Raw genomic sequence first — 22549 nt, forward strand, 5'->3', positions numbered from 1 at the left:
AGTGATTGTATTCTTACTCTGACATGGCTGATGCTACAATAAAAGGAACGAGGGACATCAGTTATGTGAGAGATTAGCAAAGCTAAGTGCTCTCTTTAGAGCAGGAAGGTTAGGGTAAGATTTAGTAGCCATGTTTTAAAATTGAGGAGTTTTAAAATAGTTATTAAGGAGAAACTGTTTCCATTGGCAAGGAGGCCAACGACCAGAGGACATAGATTTAGTATAATTGACAAAAGAACCAAAAGGTAAATGGGGATAATTTTGTTTCTGAACAGCAATTTCTCATCTGGAATGAAAGCGTAGTAGCATATTCAATAATAACTTTCATCAGGGAATTAAATAAATAAATAATGAAAAGGATGCATTTTTCTGGGCTATGGAGAATGAGTCACATTGGATAACTCCATCAAAGAGCCGCACAGGCATATGGGCCTCCTGCGCTGTAGGATTCTATGGTTCTATGATAAGCTACTTCACTATTCCAGTTTAAAAATGGGGATTTTGTAAGTCTACAAAAAGAGCAGGTGAATCATCATCTTAAGACAACCGTAACATTGTGCCACTTGAAGATATTGGGAGCAGGTTACTGGAAAATATTATACAGAAAGGAGTGATAGTTTTCAGTGCTAAGCTCCAGAGGCTAAGAGAATGAAGACAAATGGAAGCTTTCTGAGCACAATTTGGCTGCTGAGTTTCCTTCATTATATAAGTAATGAAGAGTTCTGCAGGGTTTTGGTGAGACCACGTCTGGAATATTTATTCAGTTTTTGGTCTCCACATTTTAGGAAAGGATGTATCACATTAGGGGTGATACAGTGAAGTTTCAGTAAATTGGTCCCTAGGTTGAGGGGATGGTCCTATGATGAGAGGAGAATTTTTTTGTACTCCAAGAATACAACTGTACTGTCTCCTATCGTGACCATATTCTTCTCTTCTCCACTCACCTAAACATAGCGAGTCTCCTCATCCACCCTGCAGTCCTCCTCATCCACCCTGCAGTCCTCCTCATCCATACAGGTAGCAAGTACCACCTATTGGACAAAATCTGGGACTGAGGCTCCTCCATCACTACCCCTGTTGGATCACCTTACGTGCGTGATTCGCTATTACACTCTATTGTCCCTGACCAGTAATCAACACTGGAGATCTATGTCAGCTAAGGGGTATGACCACCGTAAGAAGAATTTTCTGAAGGATGTTCCCCTTAGGGTGCCCTGTGTTTGTTGAACCTCATTCAACTAATACATAGACTGCGAAAGACAGCATATATTTGAAGAACGAAAAGGAATTTATTTGCTAATGCGTGCATCAGGAGAGAGACACAGTCATTGAAGGTTGACTGTGCTCTCTGACCCAATATTGTCCAATAAAATTATATTATTCTTAACATTTCAACATCCTGCCTCATCTTGTCAATCAGACTGGAGGGCCCAATCACAATATTCAACTTTATTATCTTAGCCAACAATATTCGCTTTATCAGCAGGAACAGGAGCTTATTAGCTTATTGCCCATGTAGCTTCCTTTACCTAGGAAACCTAACCCACGCCATTACCAGGAACCAAGGCCATAACGAACTTCTGTGATTTTTAATTGGTGAAAGAAGTCACTCTTTTGCTGGAACCCGGGCCTCCTTAATCAGCTTGAGAAACTGCTCTAGCCTCGCTACCCATGAACGAATTGACTCTCATATCAAGCCTGTGATTAAACTTGCCTTTTGCATATCCAAAAACCGATAACAGAAGCTGCCTTTCTGTGCTCCATTGTATTAACAGAATTTGGCCTGTCTACTACTTTGTTTCCCATCATGCTGCACTCAGAACAAAGTTGGCCAAGGTGCACAATACAGGATTGAAAATACAGTTTAAGCTTAGAATACTTGGTTAATTTGTGGAAATACAGTTTATAATACCTTTGCATATATTGTTCCAGGCACATTGTGAATTCTTACTATATATGAGGCACTTTATAATTACCTTACCTAGCCTACTTATTAAGGTAAAACTAAAATGAAGGGCCTGATACTAGAATTCTATACTACCCTCCTGCCAATCAACCACCTTCTGTTACAGAGTTTCCAGGTACATTCCCCTCCCTGATGCTGAAGCTGCTCAAGCCACATACCTCATATACTCACTGGTGATGGCCTTAACCCTGGCACCAGGCAGACAAAATTGGTGTCCTGGAGCTCCCACAATCTTCAGTTGCAACACAACACTTGCGCTGCTATCTTTTTATTAAGTGTTAATTTATTAAATTAATTTTAATGAATAAACCCTACCACTCCCAATAAGCTTTTTATTTTAGTTATTTATTTAATCTTTTATTTAGCCAGGTAAGGCAATTGAGAACCAATTCTCGTTAAAGTAATGACCTGGCCAAGAGGCTAATGCCATAGCAACATAATTTACACAATATAATTTTTTAAATGCTGAAAACAGTAAAATACAAATTGGCAGTTAAAGGGAATTGACAGTTTAGCAAATACAGGTATCAGTCAATAGAGCCTTAATCTTTCAGTGCAAGGGAATAAAATTAGTTAGTTTCAGCTTTAGTTGTATCTCATGTCAATCATTGGCAGCTGCAAACAGAAATGAATTACAACCAAAGACTTTGCTCACTCTTAGAATGATCAATTTGATCAACTCAAACGACCCCAGATTATAAGAGACGGTAAAATGTGACAAACTTTTCAAATAGGTAGCTGTTCCCTAGCAAAGTTCGACTCCGACTACAAAACCATACTATGAATAAAATCTTAATTACGAATATTTTGTACCAGATTTTAAACTTTAAATGAGCAAAATGAACAAAATCCTTACCAACCAACTGCTTACCTAATTTCCTTATTTTCTCCAAATCATGGACAGTCCACAGACTGGACCCACAAGCTAACTCTTTTCAGCGCCTGGCTCTGCTGGATGTCTCAGCCACCCTTGTGCATTTTGAAGCCTCCAGGTCCACTATTTGCTTGGCTCCGTCATTAACAGTTGTGTCCAGGATGATTCATCCTGGTTGGTGGTTGGGTGAAAGTGAGATATCAATGCCAGTTCAGGTTTGCAATGTGTTATGAGCCCTGTTTTAGGCATGCAGGTTCTCCACAGCGAAAGCATCAAGTGTGGCCAGTAGAGATAGTAGCAGATTGTTGGGTCAAGTAACTGTTCTCTCTCTCCATCTCTGACATCATTCTGTCTGTGGTTGCACTTGTTGAGACTGTCCTTGAAATGTTTCGTTGGGCTACCTGTCTGTCTTCAGTCGAGCATTCTGACAATATACCCCACGTGTCACAGCTGAGTGGGATTATTCAGGCCACTATACCCAGCAAGACTGTGTTTGTTCTTTTGTCCTTCCATTTGATTTGCAAGATCCAACTCTGACAGCATTGATCATTTTGTTCTCAGGCCTTGATATGACATCTCTCAGGTTGTCCAACCTTCCATGCCATAGATTTCTTGGGAGAACCACTTGAGTTTAGCGTGGGATCTGACACCAGTTTCTTAAAATCCCATGTAATTTATCACAGGCTGAGTTAGCACGTTGGATTTGGTGGTATATCTCTTCGTCAATGTCAACTTTCAGGAATAGCTTTGGTTCCATTCCTTTGCATCTGGATGCAATCAGCAATTATTTCTCTCTCCTTTTGTATTCATTTATTCTAATTGTTTATAGGGTGTGAGTGTCACAGGCCAGACCAGCATTTAAGCTGGTTTTATGCTCAACCTTACGCTTGAAAAGATGCTGGTGAATTGCTGCAGAACATCTAATGAAGGTACACTCACAGTGATGCTAAGGTGGGAGTGCCAAGATTTTCACTCAGCGACAGTAAAGGAACAGAAATATCACTCTGGTGTGTGACTTGGAGTGGAATTTGCAGGTGGTGATCCCATGTGACTACCAATTTATCAATCTAAGTAGCAGAGGTCACAGGTTTAGAAGGAGCTCAAAGGAGGCTTGGCAAGTTGTTGCAGTGCAACTTGTAAATGGGTACACACTGCAGCCATGTTGTATCAATGTTGAGGGAGTGAATGGTTAAGGTGGTGGATCAGGTATTGATCAAGCACTAGTTTGACTTGAATGTTACTAAGCTTCTTGAGTCTTGAATGGGCTGCACTCATCTAGACAAATTGAGGCTGTTGCAGCACACTATTGATTTGTGCCTTGTGAATGGAGGACAAGCTTTGGGGAGTCGAGGCAAGTTACTTGCTGTAGAATTCCTGCCCTTGTAGTCATGTTAGTTGGCTGGTCCAATTGGGTTGCTGGTCAGGTTGTTGATGGTGGGATATTCAGTAATAGTAATGCCATTTAACATCGAGGAGAGATAGTCAGATTCTCTCTTGTTGGAAATAGTAATTACCAATAATTGTCCTTTTATCATCACAGGCCTGAATGTTGTCCAGGTCTTGTTAGATGTGGGCACGAACAGATTGACATCCTATGGTATGAGGCAGCTTCATGGGCAGCTCTTCACTCTGCTTTTGTTGAGCAAGTTTAAAAACCATAGAACCCTACAGTGCAGAAAGAGGCTCTTCGATCCATCGAGTCTGCACCAACCACAATCCCAGCCAGGCCTCACCCCCATATCTCTACGTATTTTACCTACTAATCCCTCTAACCTATGCATCTCAGGACACTGAGGGGCAATTTTTAACATGGCCAATAAACCTCTTTGGACTGTGGGAGAAAACTGGAGCACCCGAAGGAAACCCACACAGACACAAGGAGAATGTGCAAACTCCACACGGACAGTGACCCGAGCCAGGAATCGAACCCAGGTCCCTGGAGCTGTGAAGCAGCAGTGCTAACCACTGTGCTACCGTGCTGCCCGAAGTTATTCACATTTGTGCATTTCTAATCTTTACTTGAGTATTTTTAAGCAATCTTTATTTCTCCTCTATCAATCAAGAATTTGCACCAGTTGTCAATTTGCCATAGAAGATCATCTTTGAATTAGTTCTTCAGATACTTTCAACCTCACTATTGTAGCTGTGCCTTCATGATCAGAACAATGCTTAGCATGTCAGCTTTTTAAAAACTTTAGGTTCATAGGACAGGTTTGAAGTTGCGGAGAATACTATTTGATCAGGTGAGAAAAGGCATCTGTGAAACCAGCGAGTTTCACGCTATTTTCCATGCCTGTTCCAGCAATGTACTATTTTGGGGAAATTCCATATTCCTTATTGACATCTTGTTAACTGTAATCTCCACAAGTTTCTGACATAAGGCAGCGTTGTCAGAACGACAGCACTATATACTTTGAGCTTGATCTGCAGACTCACGCCTGTGTTGTTCCAGAGGCACTCTTGAAGTTTATCAAAAACTGAGCTGATTTTGGTGAATCTGCAGGATGCTTCTGTATCAATATGGATTTCGTTAAATTGGGTACAGCCTAGGAAAGTGAATCTGACCATATTCTCAGACATGTGATCACAGTTGTGCAATCCTTGCCTGCGGCTGTTTGGAATAGTGCCACTGTCTTTTTAAGACTGATATCATGCAAAATTTCGGCCAAGCACTGCAAAGTGGTTAATGATTGTTTGCATTTCTGAGAATGGGTCAAGAGTTCAGTGAAAGGTGAGTTCTTCCAATGTATTAGTTTTAGCTTGTTATTTTCTGAGGTTAAAGAGCTGCTCATCTGTGCTGAATCTAACCTTAACTCCGATTTTGTGAGATTGAAAGCTGTAAGAAACATGGCAGCAAATGAAATGTTGAAGAATTATTATGAGTGTGTACCTTTGCTTTATATCATTTATAACAGCATTAATTAGCGATTAGGATCATCTCCCACAAGTCTAAGCCATTATGGAGTTGTTAAAGCATCTCAATGAATTTGTGTGGACAACCAAATCAGATGTGGGTTTCCCAGAGACCTTTTCCACTGACAGTGTCAATTGCTTTTGTTAGGTCAAATTGATCTTTGTTAGATCAACTAAGGTCTTCATTTTGCTCTCTGCACATTTCTTGGAGCCATCTGGGTGATTAATTCACTCAGTGTTGGAGGATCAAAGATACCATGTGTGTATCTTCGACTCAATATTCTTGCCCCCAGCTTGACCTTGCTGTCTGATTGCTCCCTTGACTGAACCAGTTACTTAAACTTGGAAGTTCACATAGTATCCATTACAAAGACTGCTCATTTCCAACTCCACAGAAATCCCCTCCTTCCTGTTTCTCAGCAATACCCGCCACCCACTGCCTGTCCACTGCCACTGAAGCCCTTATTCACATTTCATGTTTAACATCTTCACTTTTCACAGGCTTTCCCAAGCTTCATCTTGGAAAAACTCTGTATACAAACTCTATGCCCAACAACCTGAACTACAGTCTGTTACTTTATCAGATTGTGATTGGTTTCTTATCCCCTGATGCAAGGAATTCCAAATCTTTGTCCTTGTTCAGGGATATTTCTGTGGTCACATCTGCCTTGAACTGCAACATCCAACGGCCCTTTGATTGCCCCTTCCTTCTAGTTGGGTGTTGAAAGAAGTGACGTTTTAATTTCCACCCCATCCCGTCATCACCCTCACCGTTAAAGATTGCACAGATGTCTCTTTAACAAACGCAATGTGGATTTCATTTAGCTGTATGTTGTTCAGAATATTGGCAGGCTGAGGGTCCTTTGTATGCAGTCAGACAAAGCCGTTACACAAACATATAAATGTTGCTGGAGAAAAAAATGAACAACCCAGCAGGAAGAGAATGGAAACACAGCTCTCGTTGCTGGGAAACAGCTGTGGATGATGACATTGATGTAAAATTCAGCTTACAAAATGAATTTGTGCTTTTTCTGACCTTGCCTTCCCTCTGTTGCTGAGAGTGCCAAATTTATAGCTACTATTCGTCAACAATCTGACAAGATCATGTAATGCAGACCAGTTAATGAGCATCACAGTTCAAGCCATTCCTGGATCATACACAGAGCCACCTATTTTGTTTAGTAAATTTGTTTGGCAGCGAAAGCTTCAAAAATGATTTTAAAAAATCAGAATATTACCAATGCTTGGAAATTTGAAGCAAGATGTATCCAGAGCAGAGGAGTTAACATTTTGGATGCATATCCTTCTTAACAATATTTTGCAAGAGTCAGCACAGGAAACATTAACTTGTCTGTTGTATTCACAGATGCTGACTAGTGTGTTTCCAGTATTTTATATTTATTACTGCTTAGAACAAAAGTCTTTGTGAAATTCTGCAAAGACAACAGGAAGATCCTCCAAAGTCACATGATAGATGTAGTGTAAAAGGGATTTTTTTCCCACCGGCACAGTACTTTAACTTTTTACCATTTGCTGGTGGAAAATTATAGTTAGTAATGCAGATGCTTTTCTTTCTTAAGTGTCACAAGTAGGCTTACATTAACACTACAATAAAGGTATTGTGAAAATCCCCTAGTTGCTGCACTGCAGTGCCTGTTTGGATACACTGTTTGGAAAACTTAGCATGGCCAGTGTACCGAACCAGCATATCTTTCGGATTGTGGGAAGAAACCAGAGCACCTGGCAGAAACCCACACAGACACGGAGAGAACGTGCAGACTCCACATAGACAGTGATCCAATCCGGAAATTGAACCCGGGTCCCTGGCATTCTGAGACAGCAGTGCTAACCATTGTGCTGCTCCTAAAGTCTGTTGTTTTGGTTTGCAGGACATCATTAACTCAATGACTGGCTGTCCCAAAATGTATCTATACTGGTAAAAATTTTGAAACATCATTTACCCTCCAAAATTTGAAGTTGAAATATTATAAAATTTGTTCAGTGAATTGGGATTTTCAGTGGGCGATAGAAGTGGCCTTAGTTCAGCAACACTCAGTTTGACTGTTGCTTTTCAAGTGGTCTCCCTATTTTCTTTGGAAGTAGTTGCGTGTGGAAGCTCCATGGAGGGAATTAGGAAGAAAAACCGTCAGCCAAAGAGGAATCTTTCCACTGCAGAAGATGGTCAGGTTAATCATAGTGAAGTGATTCAACAATGGGAAGGTGATATCAAGCAATTTGGTCATTACTTGTTAATCTCAAAGGAGAGGAATGGTGCACTTTTTATTGGACTTATCAGTAAGAGGATAAGGAAGGACTCGCAGCAGCATATTTATATCTGTGGTATTGTGAACAGTCTCGGTTAACTCTGGAGAATATGAGGAACCGACTTTGAGCACAATTCAGTTTTTAAAAATTACAGCTTTGAAAAATAACATCAAAATTGGACAAAAATGTTTCAAATTAGGTCAAAATTAATTGGGTAAAGCACAATTGTGAATTTCATCACCCCAGGTAGTGTGTTTAAGGATAGTTATGGGCAAATCAGTTCTAATACACCACGTTTTTGATAATGATGGATAGCACTTTGAGTCAAACGGCCATAGGTTTACGTTTTACTCCAAAACTTGAGCATGTAATTAATCTAGGTTGACCCTGAGTGAATGAAATGTTATGTTGCAATGCCATGGATGCTAAAGGCCCACTACAGTGTTGGGAGACCAGGAAGTTCTAGTGACTGGCAAACATGTGCGTCAACCAATACCACCAAACAACTTCTATTTGTGGATATTGGTGTGTACAAAATATTTACATTCAGCTTCAATAGTAATTTTATGTGAGACACATTGGGAAGTTTGTAAGCCAAATGCAAGTTAATTATCCAATAAAGAAGCTCTCTGCAGTGGAAGTGTGAATGATTGCGTTTGAAGCATTAGTGCAATGTGTAAGAATGGTAGTCTTATGGAACAGTGGACAGCGTTATTACTTCAGAGCCAGAAGCTCTGGGTTTGTGTACCATTCCAGGACTTGAATGCCATGGAAGGTGTATTCATATTGCACTCAAATAGGTTGGTTGCATTTCTGCACATCCTTCCAACACACCAATGGCAGGTGATGAGTGTGGGAAAACTCCTGGTGCTTGATGTGGAGTGGTGACCAAGCTATAGATTTAGGATAGTGACCTGTTCCATCAGAAGTAACCTACAGAAAGTGACATAAGCATGTGCATTGTCTGCCTCATGCACCTCCAGAAGCGGGAATTTAACTAAGTCTAATATGCAAGTTCACCATATTTCATTCCACTTGCCATAAGCCCAGCAACACCAGGATTAGCATATTGATTGTTTTTTTCTCCAGAAACCCCTGGAGCAACTTGCATTAATATAGCATCTTAAATGTAGAAAAATGCTGCATGACATTCCACAGAGAGAGAATCAGATGAAGTTGGACACTAAGCTAAGAAGAAGTAATGCTGCACAGTAATCAAAAACTTAGTCAATGGGCTGAACTTGAATCTTAAAGGAGGAAAGGGAACTGGAACAGTGATGGGTTTATGCAGGGCAATTCATAGTCTGGAGCAGTGTCAAAGGGGCTCCTTTGTGATGTTTGAGGGCTGCCATTAGGTTTTCAGGTGCTTCTTGAAGGTAAAGCAGATCTAATGATTTAAGTCAGAAACCAAATTGTTCCAAGTAAGGGGAAATTTCTTGGACATCCCACTGAGGGATCTTGTATTCAGCCAATCTCAGCAAACACAAAGACAGTATACGAGTAAAAATGTTCTTTAATTGACCAACATGTTGGTAGAGAGATGGTCAGAGGATGTCAACTTCTCTTTGCCTTCACGTAACAGATATACATTTCTGAAGATTTGATACACTGTCCAAACTCAACGATTCAATTACATTAATATACTTAATTTACTTTGGCCAATAGCATTCTACCTTCCAGTAGAATTAGAAATTAATTGGTCAACTGACCCCCACCAACCCCGTTGCCTAGTAACCTTACCTTTTTAAATCCGGTAAGTTCAAGGGTCACCCCCCTCCCCCCAACACCTGTAGTCCTCAGAACTAGAAAGGAGTCACTTTCACTAGTCTGTTTCATTCTTTTATCAGTGGAGGTTGAATTGCAGCTATTCATTATAGCTAGGAGCTGAATCCTTCTTTTCATTTCAATAACTTGGGTTGCCTGTAGCTACTTGGTCTGCCTCTGATAATAAGGTATATGCTCTATGCTTCATTGTTCCAAAAGTATATGGTCAGTCTAATTAAACATTTCCAATTATGCTAAGGGGTAAACTGCTGTCAGCCAAAGCTGAAGAAAATACAAAAATACAGTTTAATTCTATAATACTTCATCAAAAATGATGATATATGTGCTTATACAGATGATATATATGAGGCACATTGTGATACCTTAAATATATATAAGGCACAATGTGGTCCCTGTTTAAACTAATGTACTTGTTTTAATAATTGCAAAAGCAGGGATTTCTGTATTCCCTGCTACATTCTCAAAGCAGGAATTTGCAGACATGCTGTTGACCTCTGTTAAATGACATGAAAGTTAGTTAGGCAGTCAAAAATGCAACAATTAAAGCTTTCTGTCATCTCCTCCTCCTCCTCCTCCTCCTCCTCCTCCTCCTCCTCCTCTCTCTCTCTCTCTCTTCCTCCACCCCCCCCCCGCCCCAGCATATCACTAAATGCTTGGAGTGTCATGCTCTTCTGGATGGACTGTATTCCCATTTCCTACACAAGAAAACATTCTGTTTAACAAAAGAAAACACGCTGCCACCCAAAAAAGACTTACATACAAGAGAAACATTGAAAAAAATCTAAAGGGAGCAAGCAAAATTGATTGCCTTTTTCCTTCTATCCCAGATGTCTACGTTTAAACTTTACTCTTAAAATAATTTATTGGACAAATATAAGAGAGGAAGAACGCCATTGGAAAGGATTTACTATTTTTCTTATTTGTTTGGCTCTTGTTACTCCAGCAGTAGTTCATAAATGTGAAAGTCAAGATCAGGATGAGGGCTTTAGAAGGAAAAGAAAGATATTACAAGAACAATACCTGTTCTTCAGGGGTTTAATTATGAGAAAATACTATACAAATTAGACCTGGGTAATTAGGAGGGTAAGGGATGACTTGATTGATATTAACAGGAAAAGGCTGGGTAGATAAATTATTTCCACAGTTTGGAGACTCTCAATTGAGGGAGCATATTCTAAAAATTAGAGCCAGACAGTTTGAGAGAGGTTAGGACACACAATGGTTGGTAGAGGTTTGGAACACTCTTCCACAAATGACTGTTGATGCTAGATCAGTTGCTATCTTTAAATCTGGGGGATTTTTTCTGTTTCAGTAAAGGTATGAAGGGATATGGAGTTAGGCCACAAATTATCACTAAATGGCGGATCAGGCTTGATGGGCTGAATGGCTTACTCCTGTTCCCATGTTCTTATATTTTTCAAGAAAAGGACGAGGAAAATAATCAAAGTGAGAAAGTGAGCAACGTTGCCTGCTGGAAAAAAGGTTCCAAACCGTAACCACACTGTGTGTAAAAGGATCCATAATCCTGGATTGCAAGTCCAGTCAATCCTCCTGGGTGTCACAGATGTTCTCTATTGTGAATACTAAAGGCCCAGTGTTTGTAGGTCCACAGGTGTGCCATGACCCCAATACATAGAATCAATCAAACATCACACAGCCGATCAATCTCAGGGGTTACTTCTATCACCTCAGTTAAGGTTGTTCAGTCCGACTTTCTGCCTCTCTTCCACAGTTACATGTGTGCCCAGGTATCCTTGGAGATAGTGCATGCAGTGTCCACTGATCTACTTAAGGCACTCCACAACCTGTGTGTGCCACAGGAGTTGAAGTACATCATCGACACTCATAACAATGCTTTAATTTAAAAGGTTTCCTTTTGTTTTGTTACAATAATGTGGAAATGCTCATTTAAAGGGGTGAATTGTTTGTTTATTCATCACCATTAGTTCTCAAAACAATATAAAGCGCTGGCAATCTGTTCTGCAAGGTTAGTGCCAGGCAATGGAGTTGGAAGTGTCTGTTATTCCCTGACCAGTTCACTTAAACTAAGCAAGTTTTATTTGGTGATATCAATCAAGGAACAAAAGCAGTCAGTTACTTTGTGTTCCAGATGGCACTAAGTTCCTATGTTTGTGTTCATCCTGGAAGCAGAGAAGGTACTTAATCCCAAAAATTGAACTTTTTTCTCCCCATGGTTGATTGGTATTTGATGATGATTCAAAAATGGATTTGAATCCTCTGTCCATACCTACTTCCTCAACAGATGCCAATGGCTCATTTCCCTGCCCATCTCCACATATATAGACTGTAAGACTCATTTCCGTCCATTATTTTTGGCCTTGGCTGTAAAATCATTGGCAACAACGGTTAAGTACAAATTCAGAGTTCTGTTGGGTGCAGGCTTGTTAAACTATTGAACATTTATGGTTATTAATTTCATTTATTTTTAAAATTTCTTTTCACTTTTTCAGAATCTTAGTGATGTGCCAGGACCAGCTGCTAGCCAGCCTTTGTAAGTATTTATAGCTCAGAAGCAGATTGTATAACAATCTACTTTCAGTGTCTCTAAAAGTGAAACTGCAGGCTCAGCAGAAATTATGGACAACAATTTATCTTGGCAGCCTGCGTAGAATGTATTATTATTTATTTATTATTATTGTCACAAGCAGGCTTGCATTAACACTGCAATGAAGTTACTGTGAAATTCCCCCAGTTGCCACACTCCGGCACCTGTTCTGGTACTCTGGCCATGTTAAATTCTCTCTCAATGAACCTAACTAGCATGTCTTTTGGACTGTGGGAGGAAACCAGAGGAAATCCACACAGACACGAGGAGAACATGCTAACTCCACACAGACAGCAACCCAAGCTGGGAATGGAACCTGGTCCCTGGCACTGTGAGGCAGCAGTGCTAACCACTGTGCCACCCCACATCAGCCGCCCTGATGAAAATGAGAACTAGAAAGAGAAACTACAAATGTGAAATCTGAAACAAACTAGAAAATGCAGTAAAAACATAAGGTCCTTTAGCACGTGGAGGAGAAATGTGGACCACTATTCAGGCCCTTCTTGAGTTCAGATAAAGAGTCCAGCTCAAAACTTTAACCTGTTTGTTCTGATCTCATGCGCTGAGGTCCACATTTTTGTTCCCAGCTCAGGTGCACAGAGATGGGAAAATCCCTCTTTGTCGTAGCACAAATGTTTTGTAAAGTCTAATCTGATGTTTCCTTATCAACAGGTATAATCTATGTTCACTCTAGGATTCAATAGTTATGACTATTTCAGAATGTTACTGTTTGCTAACATGTATAGGAAAAGCCCAAAATTTATTAGGCACAGGCCACACCTGTGAGCAAAACATGTGTAGTTAACAATTCAGGTAGCTGACCTAACAGAACTAGAAGATGTTAAATGTGCACCAGACACAAGTCAAGTTATTGTGACTTTTATGAGTACTTTTACCAAGTCAGTCATATTGGCCAGTAGATTTGTCCTTGAAACTCAGAAGTCAGCAATCATTGAATTCACAGTCTGAACCACTTCGTATAATTAAAGTTCTAGGATTGTGTTTGAATAATGATGCTGAATTCCATTTGTTTGGTAAATTTAATCCAGTGTACATATCAGAAATATTCACATATATTTTGACCCTGATCAGTGCTAAGTTTGCTGATCCCAGCCTGTTAAATGCTACAGTAGAAGTATGGAAACTAATCCAAACCCACAATGAATAAGTCCTACCTCCAATTTAGGGAGCAGATGAGAAAGCTACCAAACTCAATTCCAGCTCCGGATCAGTGTATGTATAGAGTTTGCACATTCTTCCTGTGTCTGTGTGGGTTTCCTCCCACAGTCCAAAGATGTGCAGGTTAAGTTGATTGACCATACTAAATTGCCCCTTTAGTGTTGGGGGGGGTGGGTTAAATAAATAAATAACTTAATGAGGTAAATACTTGTGGTATGGGGACAGGGCCTGGGTGGGATTGTTGTTGGTGCAGGCTCGGTGGGCCAAATGGCCTCTTTCTGCACTGGAGGGATTCTATGCTATGGAGAAGCACCTGAGAGACTTTAATACAGTGCTGAGGCTGCGTTCTTCGGTTTTTTGCAGCCAGTGTTTCCTGAGAGGCAGACAACCTGAGAGCTGAAGGGAGCTAGGAAATGCCTGATCCAATAGGCTCAGCCCCGTGGCGCCCCCACCCCCTCCCCACCCGCCATCCTGTCGCCGGCTCCCCTGCCATCCTGTCGCCACTGCCCCCCATTCCCCTCCCCGACTTCATCATGATCTCCCTCCACCCTATGAACTGCATCTTCTCATGGTCCTCCTTTACAATTTCCTGTCAAACACCATTCCTTTCTTTTCCCACACCATCTTTTTTCTTGACCCCTCACCCCTACCATCTTCAGGGTGCTGGTACAATCATACTGCGGCAAGAAATAAATGCTTTAGGAGAGGTGAGTAATCTGGTTCCACCAGTCTCAGCTATATTTGTTGTGCAAATGGAAGATGAAATTTTTCCCCTTCAAGTCCACCAGTCCATCTGTTCCTCTGTATCAGTGGATATGAGACTTCCAATCTTCTTGATGAAATAAATTAGATCCATTTATTTGTATGCAAATTTTAAACTAGAGGCTATCTTCAAATGTGTGATTTTTTTTACTGTACTGTACATGAACATTGATAAACTATTATCGAGCAATAGAATTTAAATAAAGGGACTGGAGAGTTGCTTAACAGACTGTGCAGTTTGCAGGATTTTGCTTGATTTTCCTACATCACTTTTTGAGGAATTGACATTTTGATTTGCTAACTTGGTTTGTTTTTTTTTCTGTTGATATTGGGGTCTGTTTTTGATTTTAAATTGTTCCCCACAAACAGACTTAAGATTGAGCTCTTGATCTCAGTAGTGCAAACTTTTTTTAAAAATTGTTAATACCAGCTATGATTAGTGGCCATTGTTCACAAGACTGTTTATAGCATTTTCTATTGGTATTTTTAATAGAAAATGTCAGTTAATTTAAGAGAAGTCTTTGAGCAACACCTCAGTGAAATGTAAAACATAATTCTGATGAATGTTCAAGTTTGTGTAGAACTTTAACAAAAGCTACAATTGATTTGACTTCATTCAACCTGTAGGCATTCTGTTCAAACCATGTGACTGGAGCTTTTTTATATTCCAGGACAGTTCCAGGCAAAGTGCCTCCTGCACGGCCTCCCCCAGCTAAAGCTGGTCCAGCTCGTCCTCCTCCTCCAAAGGTTTCTACTGCACCAAACCATCTCCGCCGTTCTTCATCTGAACTGGGAATAAACAACACTGCAGGAAAAAGCAGCCCACGTGCCCTCAGCAAGATTCGTCCAAAAAGTCAGGTTTTTCAGAAAAAACGCCCTGAACTTCCACCGCGACCAGCTCCTGGTCATCCACTCTACAACAAGTACACGGTAATCAACAGGCAGAGACATTGGTCAGTTTTGAGAATGTCAGCGTGTTTCCTCTATGTAATTTCTCACAAAGGTTCAGATGCAATTCCAAGATACAGATACAATCTCAGAAGGGAATATTGGAAAATTACTTGATCAAGTGGATAATTACAGGCCAGCTTCATCTTGCCCAGTGTCCATCTAAATCCACTGGATAATGATGAACAACAGGGATCTTAGCTTTTTTACCCCTCCTCACTATGTTGAGGCCAAGTGTAGAACACCTACCATTTGCAGCTGACATCAATCCACCCATCATAGACCATGAATAGAATCTGAAATACTGAGGGCTGATTTAAAGCTAATTACAATTGTAATTGAGTTCTATATGTTTTAGATTTTAGGTGTTGGTTCTTTTCTTTATAAAAAAGACTTTGAAATGTCCACTCCGGAATAGTTTAAGTTTAAAAATGGTAAATTAGAAAGAGTTCCATTTTTCTCAAAGACCCAAAAATACTTGCCTTCTTGTACTGTTAAAATTGTGTTTTTTAATTGACTTTCCTGTTCATCCCCATTTTTTTCTGTGCCATTCTTTGACTTAATGAGCAATAGGTTGTGCCTGGACTTCTCTGCAAATGACAGAGACCAGACATCATAGTGTGCAGTGCTTCAAATCCTCTTTTAAAAAAATCAAGCTGGTCTTTCCTATCCCTCCTGAGGTTATGCTGTTGAAATGCAGTATTGTGTAAACAGTTAACATTGCCTGATTTACACCATCACCCAGTTAAAATTGCCCCAGATACTTTAATTCTTGTCATGTCCTAAAATTAATTTCAGAATCATTTGCTATATGTTACAGAATGTAAGAGTGAGTGTCAGATAGAAAATGCAGAACAACCAAAAAACACTGAATCTAATTGCAAATTTATAATATAAAAAATAGTCATTTGGGAGTTTAGAACTTGAGTATTGTTGAAAAGAGACATTTTGTCGCAACTTGCAGTCTTGCACTGGACAATCACAAGAATACAACGTCAGTTCTTGTTTTTCCTGACATTGATATTCTTGTGATTGTTCTGAAGAGTGCAAGATGAAAAGCTTTGACAAAAGGTCTTTTCTCAGTTATATTTTTTAAAAAAAGCTAGAAATATACTTTCAGCAGCTGAAACGTGATCCAAGTTTAGTTGTTCATATTGATAAAATTGCATTTTCAGATGTTCACTTCTTATCTGAATTGAATTGGAAATTGGTTTTCACCTTCTGATTTGATGGGATTGTGCTTTTAAAATTGACATCCTGCTTTTTCAGTGTGAGCTTATTCAAACAGGAATTTGCAAAGTGTTCATGAATCCTCTTCTGTATGTAAAAAAAAATCACGTTTCCCTGGACGATGCATTTTTAATAATGAAGGTAGCAACCCCAAGCCAGCTGAAGATAGAAATGCATCTTTGATCATAAAATCCAATTAAGGAGGGTTGGAGGACACGATTTCATGTTTGATACGTGTAGCAAAATTAGAATCACATTCTGCAAACTTAAATTTATAATTTTACTGCAATAACATTGTACTTGAGTGCATTAAGCTGTATGTTCATGATCTGGCAATAAAAAAGGTATGCAACTTGCTGTCATGTGTGAAGAAAAAACCTCATCTTTGTGATGAGCTTTTATTACACCAGATTTTTGAGTTTTGCCTTTTGACTCAATAACAGCATCCTTACTTCTGACTCTACAGTTGTTGGTTAAAGCACAACTCTGGGATTTGACCGCGTATTCTAAGCCAGAGCCTCCCAACTGCTCTCACAGTTCTCAACCACCTTCACCCCTCCTATTCTCTTAGCCCTTTGTTTTCCCCCTCCCCCACTCTCAAAGCTCTATCCACCGTCCTGGCTCACACCCTGGGATCATGGCAACTTTCAAGCCTCAAAATGAGGTTGCAGTGGGGAAAACTTCAGGAAGCATTGATTTATGCTGACACTTCAATACTGAGAGTGTGTGACTTGTTTTTGTTGGAGATACCGTCTCTCGTAACTAATAAACCAAGGCCCCATCAAAGCTCTCTGTTGAATATAAATGATCTTATTGCACTAATCAATCAAGATTGACAAAATCTGCTCACCTATTCAATTGTCTCATTGCCACGTATAAATTGGCTGCTGCATTTTCCTACAAAACATTTTGAACACCTTGAAATAAATCGTTAGCTTTGGGGATATTTTGAAGACATAGAGTTGGATATTTGCAGTTAGCTTGCAGATTAGCCATTAAATCACTCAATAGCAGAACAGATTTGAAGAGCTAAATGGCCTACTCCTGTTCCTATGTGTCTACATTTCTATAAATGAATGTTTTATCTTCCTTTTTCTAATTCTCTGCTTTATGTTTGCTAAAACAATGTATTTTCAGCTGCCTGTGCCTCACGGAATTGCTGAATGTGACATCAACTCCAGGGTCCCAGGAGAACTGTCATTCCAGGTGAGATAGACCTCCAGTAGACAGTCTGTATTGTATAGAATATTGCAGAGGGATTGCAAGCAAGTACACTGTTACTCTGAATCAATTGCAAGGACAGTGTAGCAGCACTCTTCTTTTAATTTTAATGTTGCCAAAACAATTTCTCAGTGGAAAATGTTAAGGTTAAGAGTTCTAATGATTCCATCATTTGACACTCCAACAGAGCACAGTTGCTTCAAGTGACGAAGCAATTGAATTTTTTTGGTGATGGAGGAAACTATTCAGAGTTGCACAGCTTTTTGAGGAAAAGCCTAGACCAGCAATTGACTGATTCGAAATGATGATTTCTTTTCTGTCTTCGTTTTATTTGGAATCACCAAAGATAAATTTGTTTTAGTTTCATTATAGGTAATGGGTTGCATTGATATATTTTTGACATATGGCTATCTCGTAGAAGAATGGATGGGAGATAATGAGAAGGGCTCAGTAAAACGTAAACTAATATTAAAATTGTATATTTTTGTCTTTTTTTTCTCGCTGTCTATAGCAAGGTGAAGTCCTCATTCTCCAACAACAGATGGACCAGTCTTTCCAGTGCCAAAAGGGGCTTGATACTGGGAAGGTTCCTTCATCTCATTTGAAGATAATCACTCCACTGGATGAGGAGGTGGTGAAAGGGACTGGCAAGGTCAGTGTGGGCAGCACATTTGCAGTTCAACCTAGTGGAATAGCCATGTTAAATTCCGTTGTAAAATTTCCTAAATGGCAATGGTCTTTACATTGTTATGAAAGAAAGTATACTATTTACAACCAGTTTTCCTTCGTTATTCCAATTATAATTGGCCTTAGATGTAGATGAGGTTGTGTGCAGGGAGCACAAGTCGTAGGAATGTAACATTTTGTGTAAGTGAAATTTAAAGGGATCAGATAATTAAAGGGGAATGTCGCAACGGACTTTGGAAAAGCTCAAAGACATTTCAACTTATTGACCATCTTTGCCAAGGGTTATGGTGAGAATAATAATAAATGATGAGTCAAGATGAAGAGAAAGGAAACCCATGATGTAGACATGGGGCTGAAGGCATAGAGCAGCACCTGATCTGTTCGATAGACATGTTGTATGTGGTGCTTCATAAAGTAATTTTGAGTAGGGTTGCCTTCTGTGCCATTCCATGCCATTATTTCTATTAGTTTATGATTGCAGCATGCCTGGAAGCAGGTACTGCCAAGTTTCCGGTTAAAACTGATCATTACGACCATTAGGTATTCCAGACCTATGTAGCATGGTGACTGCAAGTGTCTTTACAGCAGAAGATACAACTGTGTCTGATGTCTTGAAGCCTATAAGTCTTCCATTATTTGATGGGAGCAGTCAATCAGTCTGTTGGCCAACTTATTTTGGCTACGCTGCAGACCAGGGAGTAACTGTGGTTTGTGGGCAGGTTATAGAACTGTATAGTCTTCATTGTCATGTTTGGCTGTCTCCAGGTTTCCCAATTAAAACAATGATTTACTGCCGAACCATCAATTCAGAGGGTTTCAGAGGCATACTAGCTGTGTCAGTTATTTGCTCTCTATCATGATATTGGTGCTGATTTATATTGATACAGTTAGGACTGGTGAGGACATGTCAGAACTCACTCTTTCTCACTCCTTCATTGATCATAACAGAGTGTGTTGTAATCTATAAGGGCAAAGGCATTAATTCAGTGTCTCATGGCAATAAATCAATCTGACAGGCTGATTTGAGTTTAAACATAAAGGTTAGTCTTAATTTAAAAACTAAAAACCCAACCTGGTAAAGATATAAGACTGTTAAGATGGGAAAGTAAACCCACATCCTGACAATTGCAACACAGCTTTTAGCAAGCTTATGTGCATAAAAATATTGAGAGTTCACTGGTACTTGTGGCTAAAGCAGGTTTTTCCCATTGTGATATTGAAATTTCGATGAGATTGAAGCAGATATAAATTTCAATTTCTGGAGGCTGTTCTTTTTTGAGACATTATCCATCTTTTGCAAAAGTTGTTGATATTGCACCTATGTTCCTTTCGATGGAAATTCTCTATCTCTGTGATGGATTCCAAACTGTAACATTTGAATTAAAGAAAGAGAGTGATGATGTTAGTGCTCCTTTGGCAGACTTCTACCAAATTGTCATTTTAGAGGCTTACGGGTTCGAGTAAAAGATAGTTCAAATTGATTATTCTAGTTGCATGACCTCTCTCCCTATAATGATTTCAGGAAGTAATTGATTAGCTCTTGTGTGGACAGACTTTGGCTATTGTTTTATGGCCCAGGTAATGAGTTTCTTTATTGCTTCTGAATGGACTGTTCTTCCCTGTAATGAGCGAGGAAGAACGCCTATATGGCCATTGTCCCTAGTAGACTTTCTGCCATTAAGTACACTTAATTTTTGAAGTAATTCGTGATTTACGCAGGTGTGAAATTCCAAAGGCGGATGCCTTCGCATGTCTTAATTCTAGTGCATATTTGAAATGTGTAGAAACTGGCCAAGTTGTAATACCAGACATGTCAGGTGACTTGTGGCAGTTATCTTGAATCAGATTCAAAGCACCAGATGACCTCCTATGCGGCTAGGGTCATGAGTTGTTGAGTTACATACATTTTGTAATTGTAAACTCTTTTTTGTTCTGATTTCTTTGCATTTAATTTTTTCTTTTTGTTTCCCTTTTCGCCTCCACATTGGAAAAAGTGAAAAGGACATAACTATCCATTTTCTTTGTCTTCTGTTTTCTTAGAAACCTATCCCTTCTGAACAGCAGCTTGGAGAAAGCAGTGCTCCCCATGCTATAGTGCTGCATGACTTCACAGCGGGTAAGGAACTCTGCAATTCTGGGAAAGTTCAGCACTTTCAGCAAAATGTTTTACCAAACTATCATCTAATGCTCACTATTACTCTTTTCTATTATATTGACCCTAGCATTAAAAATAAGCTGTTAAATATATGGGGCAAGTTTTTATTTAATATTAGATTGATAAATCGTCCTACATACTTTTATGTGATTGGTGATGGAATAAGTTTCAAAGCTTTGTTTAATAACACAGTCAAAAGAATTTTATGAAGGCCACAAGTGTGGGAAACCTGGCATGTGAGGTAATTTAATGAGGTGCAATATGAAATCAATAAAGTCAGTGGCGGCATGTTTGTGGTATGTTGAACCTCACGTCAGCACATACAATGTTCATTCTAGTAATATATTGCATGCCATGAGCACTCATTAGTGTAATACATTTTTAAATTACATTCTACTTTCAAGACAAAGTCAACAGTGCGCAAGAATCTGATGGCAACAGATTCATATCTGTTTAAAGGTAGCATGCACCTGTCAGTTTTGTGCAATTGTTGTAAGTGGTTTTCTTTATTTAACTTTATGACACAAGGGAGGGGAGCGGGAGAATGACAGCTTGCCTGCAGGCTTGGAACAGACAGGGGTGAGTCAGTAGTAAGGGGTGGATTGTGTGGAGTGGCATCAGGGACAAAGAGTGGAAAAGGATCCAGAAGAGAACAAAGAGTGCGATTAGGCGCATAATGTAGTGAAGTGGGAAAGGCATGATGTCCTGGATGTAGTCAAAGGAGGGTGGGGGAACAGTCAGTCAAGGTAAGAAAAGAGGGGACTATGGGGCAATGTCAGTACTGTCCAAATGTCTGTCCTCCTCATAGCGTTGGCTGGCAGAGTCCTTACAGGGTTTTCAGTTTATCCCTACTGAGCATGATCTTAAATAATGTCCTTAATATGCAGAGAAGGGAGGGTCAACTCAGCCTATAAGTTCAGCCATGTCCCACAGTCCAACATTGGAAACTAACATGAACATTCAATAAAGAGTTAACCAAAACACAACATTGATTCTTTCACAATAAAATAAAAGTCTCTAAAACTCCTCCGTAACCATCAGTGTGTGCCAACCATGTGCCATGCCAATAGCTTTCTGATGAAGCTAGTCTTAAAAAAAAATGATGATGCACACATGAATAAAGTGAAATCGGTGCAATGTTGAATATTTATCAGTAAAATTTAAATTTGATAAGTACCTTTTAAAAATTTCTGGCTATGATCAAGAACCTCCCTGAATGACCAGGAGGCTTGGTTTATTGGCCACCCATAGGTGCTGCGTGGTCAGCTGAGGATGGGTTCCACCAATGAACAGCTACCCCAGCTGCAGAATGTTTGCCACACACATCACCGGCGCTTAAAGCTTTGACTGTAATCACAGGGGAACCAGGAAATGTAAGATAATAGAAGAGACACACACTTCTAGTTCCTCCCTGGGAACAGTATACTGTTAACAAAATTGTTTCTAAAGTTTTTCCCTGTGCCACACACAGGCTAATTACTCACAATGTGACTCTGTCAGTCAAGGAACAGACAATTGCTTGTAAACAGGGAAATGCATCAATTTTCAGGTTTGAACTTTACTGGAATTTTCTATGTATTTTGCAGTCAGAATAAAAGAGGATTGTAGATGAGATTTGCTATTGAACTTTCTATTAAGATTGTATTTCTTGAGTTCATCCTTCTGACTTTCAGCACGTAGTACCAGCTGGTAAGAGGCAGACTGAACAACTGACCAATATTCCCCTTGTTTTGTGAGTGAGCCCTGAATTGTCTACCACCCCACAGTCACTAAGTTCCATGATCTAGCAGTGATGTGAATCATTGATCTATACCAAGTGACTTCTAGTGGGACCACATTGTAATTTCTTCTGCTTATTTCCTGGAGGGGAGTACTTAGAATCATAGAATCCCTAGTACAGAAAGAGGCCATCGAGCCTGTACCGATCACAAACGCATCCAGGCCCTATTCCTGTAACCCTACACATTCACCCTGTTAATTCCCCTGACAACTAGGGTC

At 39.8% G+C, this 22549-nt stretch overlaps 1 protein-coding gene across 2 annotated transcripts in view; it reads left to right on the forward strand.

Moving 5' to 3' along the window:
• sh3d19 (SH3 domain containing 19) overlaps nucleotides 1-22549 on the forward strand; it is a 132550-nt gene that overhangs the window by 91277 nt on the left and 18724 nt on the right. For both annotated transcript variants that reach the window (XM_080192937.1, XM_080192945.1), the window contains 5 exons: nucleotides 12275-12315; nucleotides 14982-15240; nucleotides 17626-17694; nucleotides 18221-18361; nucleotides 20437-20512. In XM_080192937.1, the coding sequence (XP_080049063.1) occupies nucleotides 12275-12315; nucleotides 14982-15240; nucleotides 17626-17694; nucleotides 18221-18361; nucleotides 20437-20512 (586 nt within the window). The remainder of the gene's footprint in view (nucleotides 1-12274; nucleotides 12316-14981; nucleotides 15241-17625; nucleotides 17695-18220; nucleotides 18362-20436; nucleotides 20513-22549) is intronic.

This window comes from Carcharhinus amblyrhynchos, chromosome 1 (assembly GCF_965287045.1).
Source record: "Carcharhinus amblyrhynchos chromosome 1, sCarAmb.v2.hapA, whole genome shotgun sequence".
NCBI classification, from domain to species: Eukaryota; Metazoa; Chordata; class Chondrichthyes; order Carcharhiniformes; family Carcharhinidae; genus Carcharhinus; species Carcharhinus amblyrhynchos.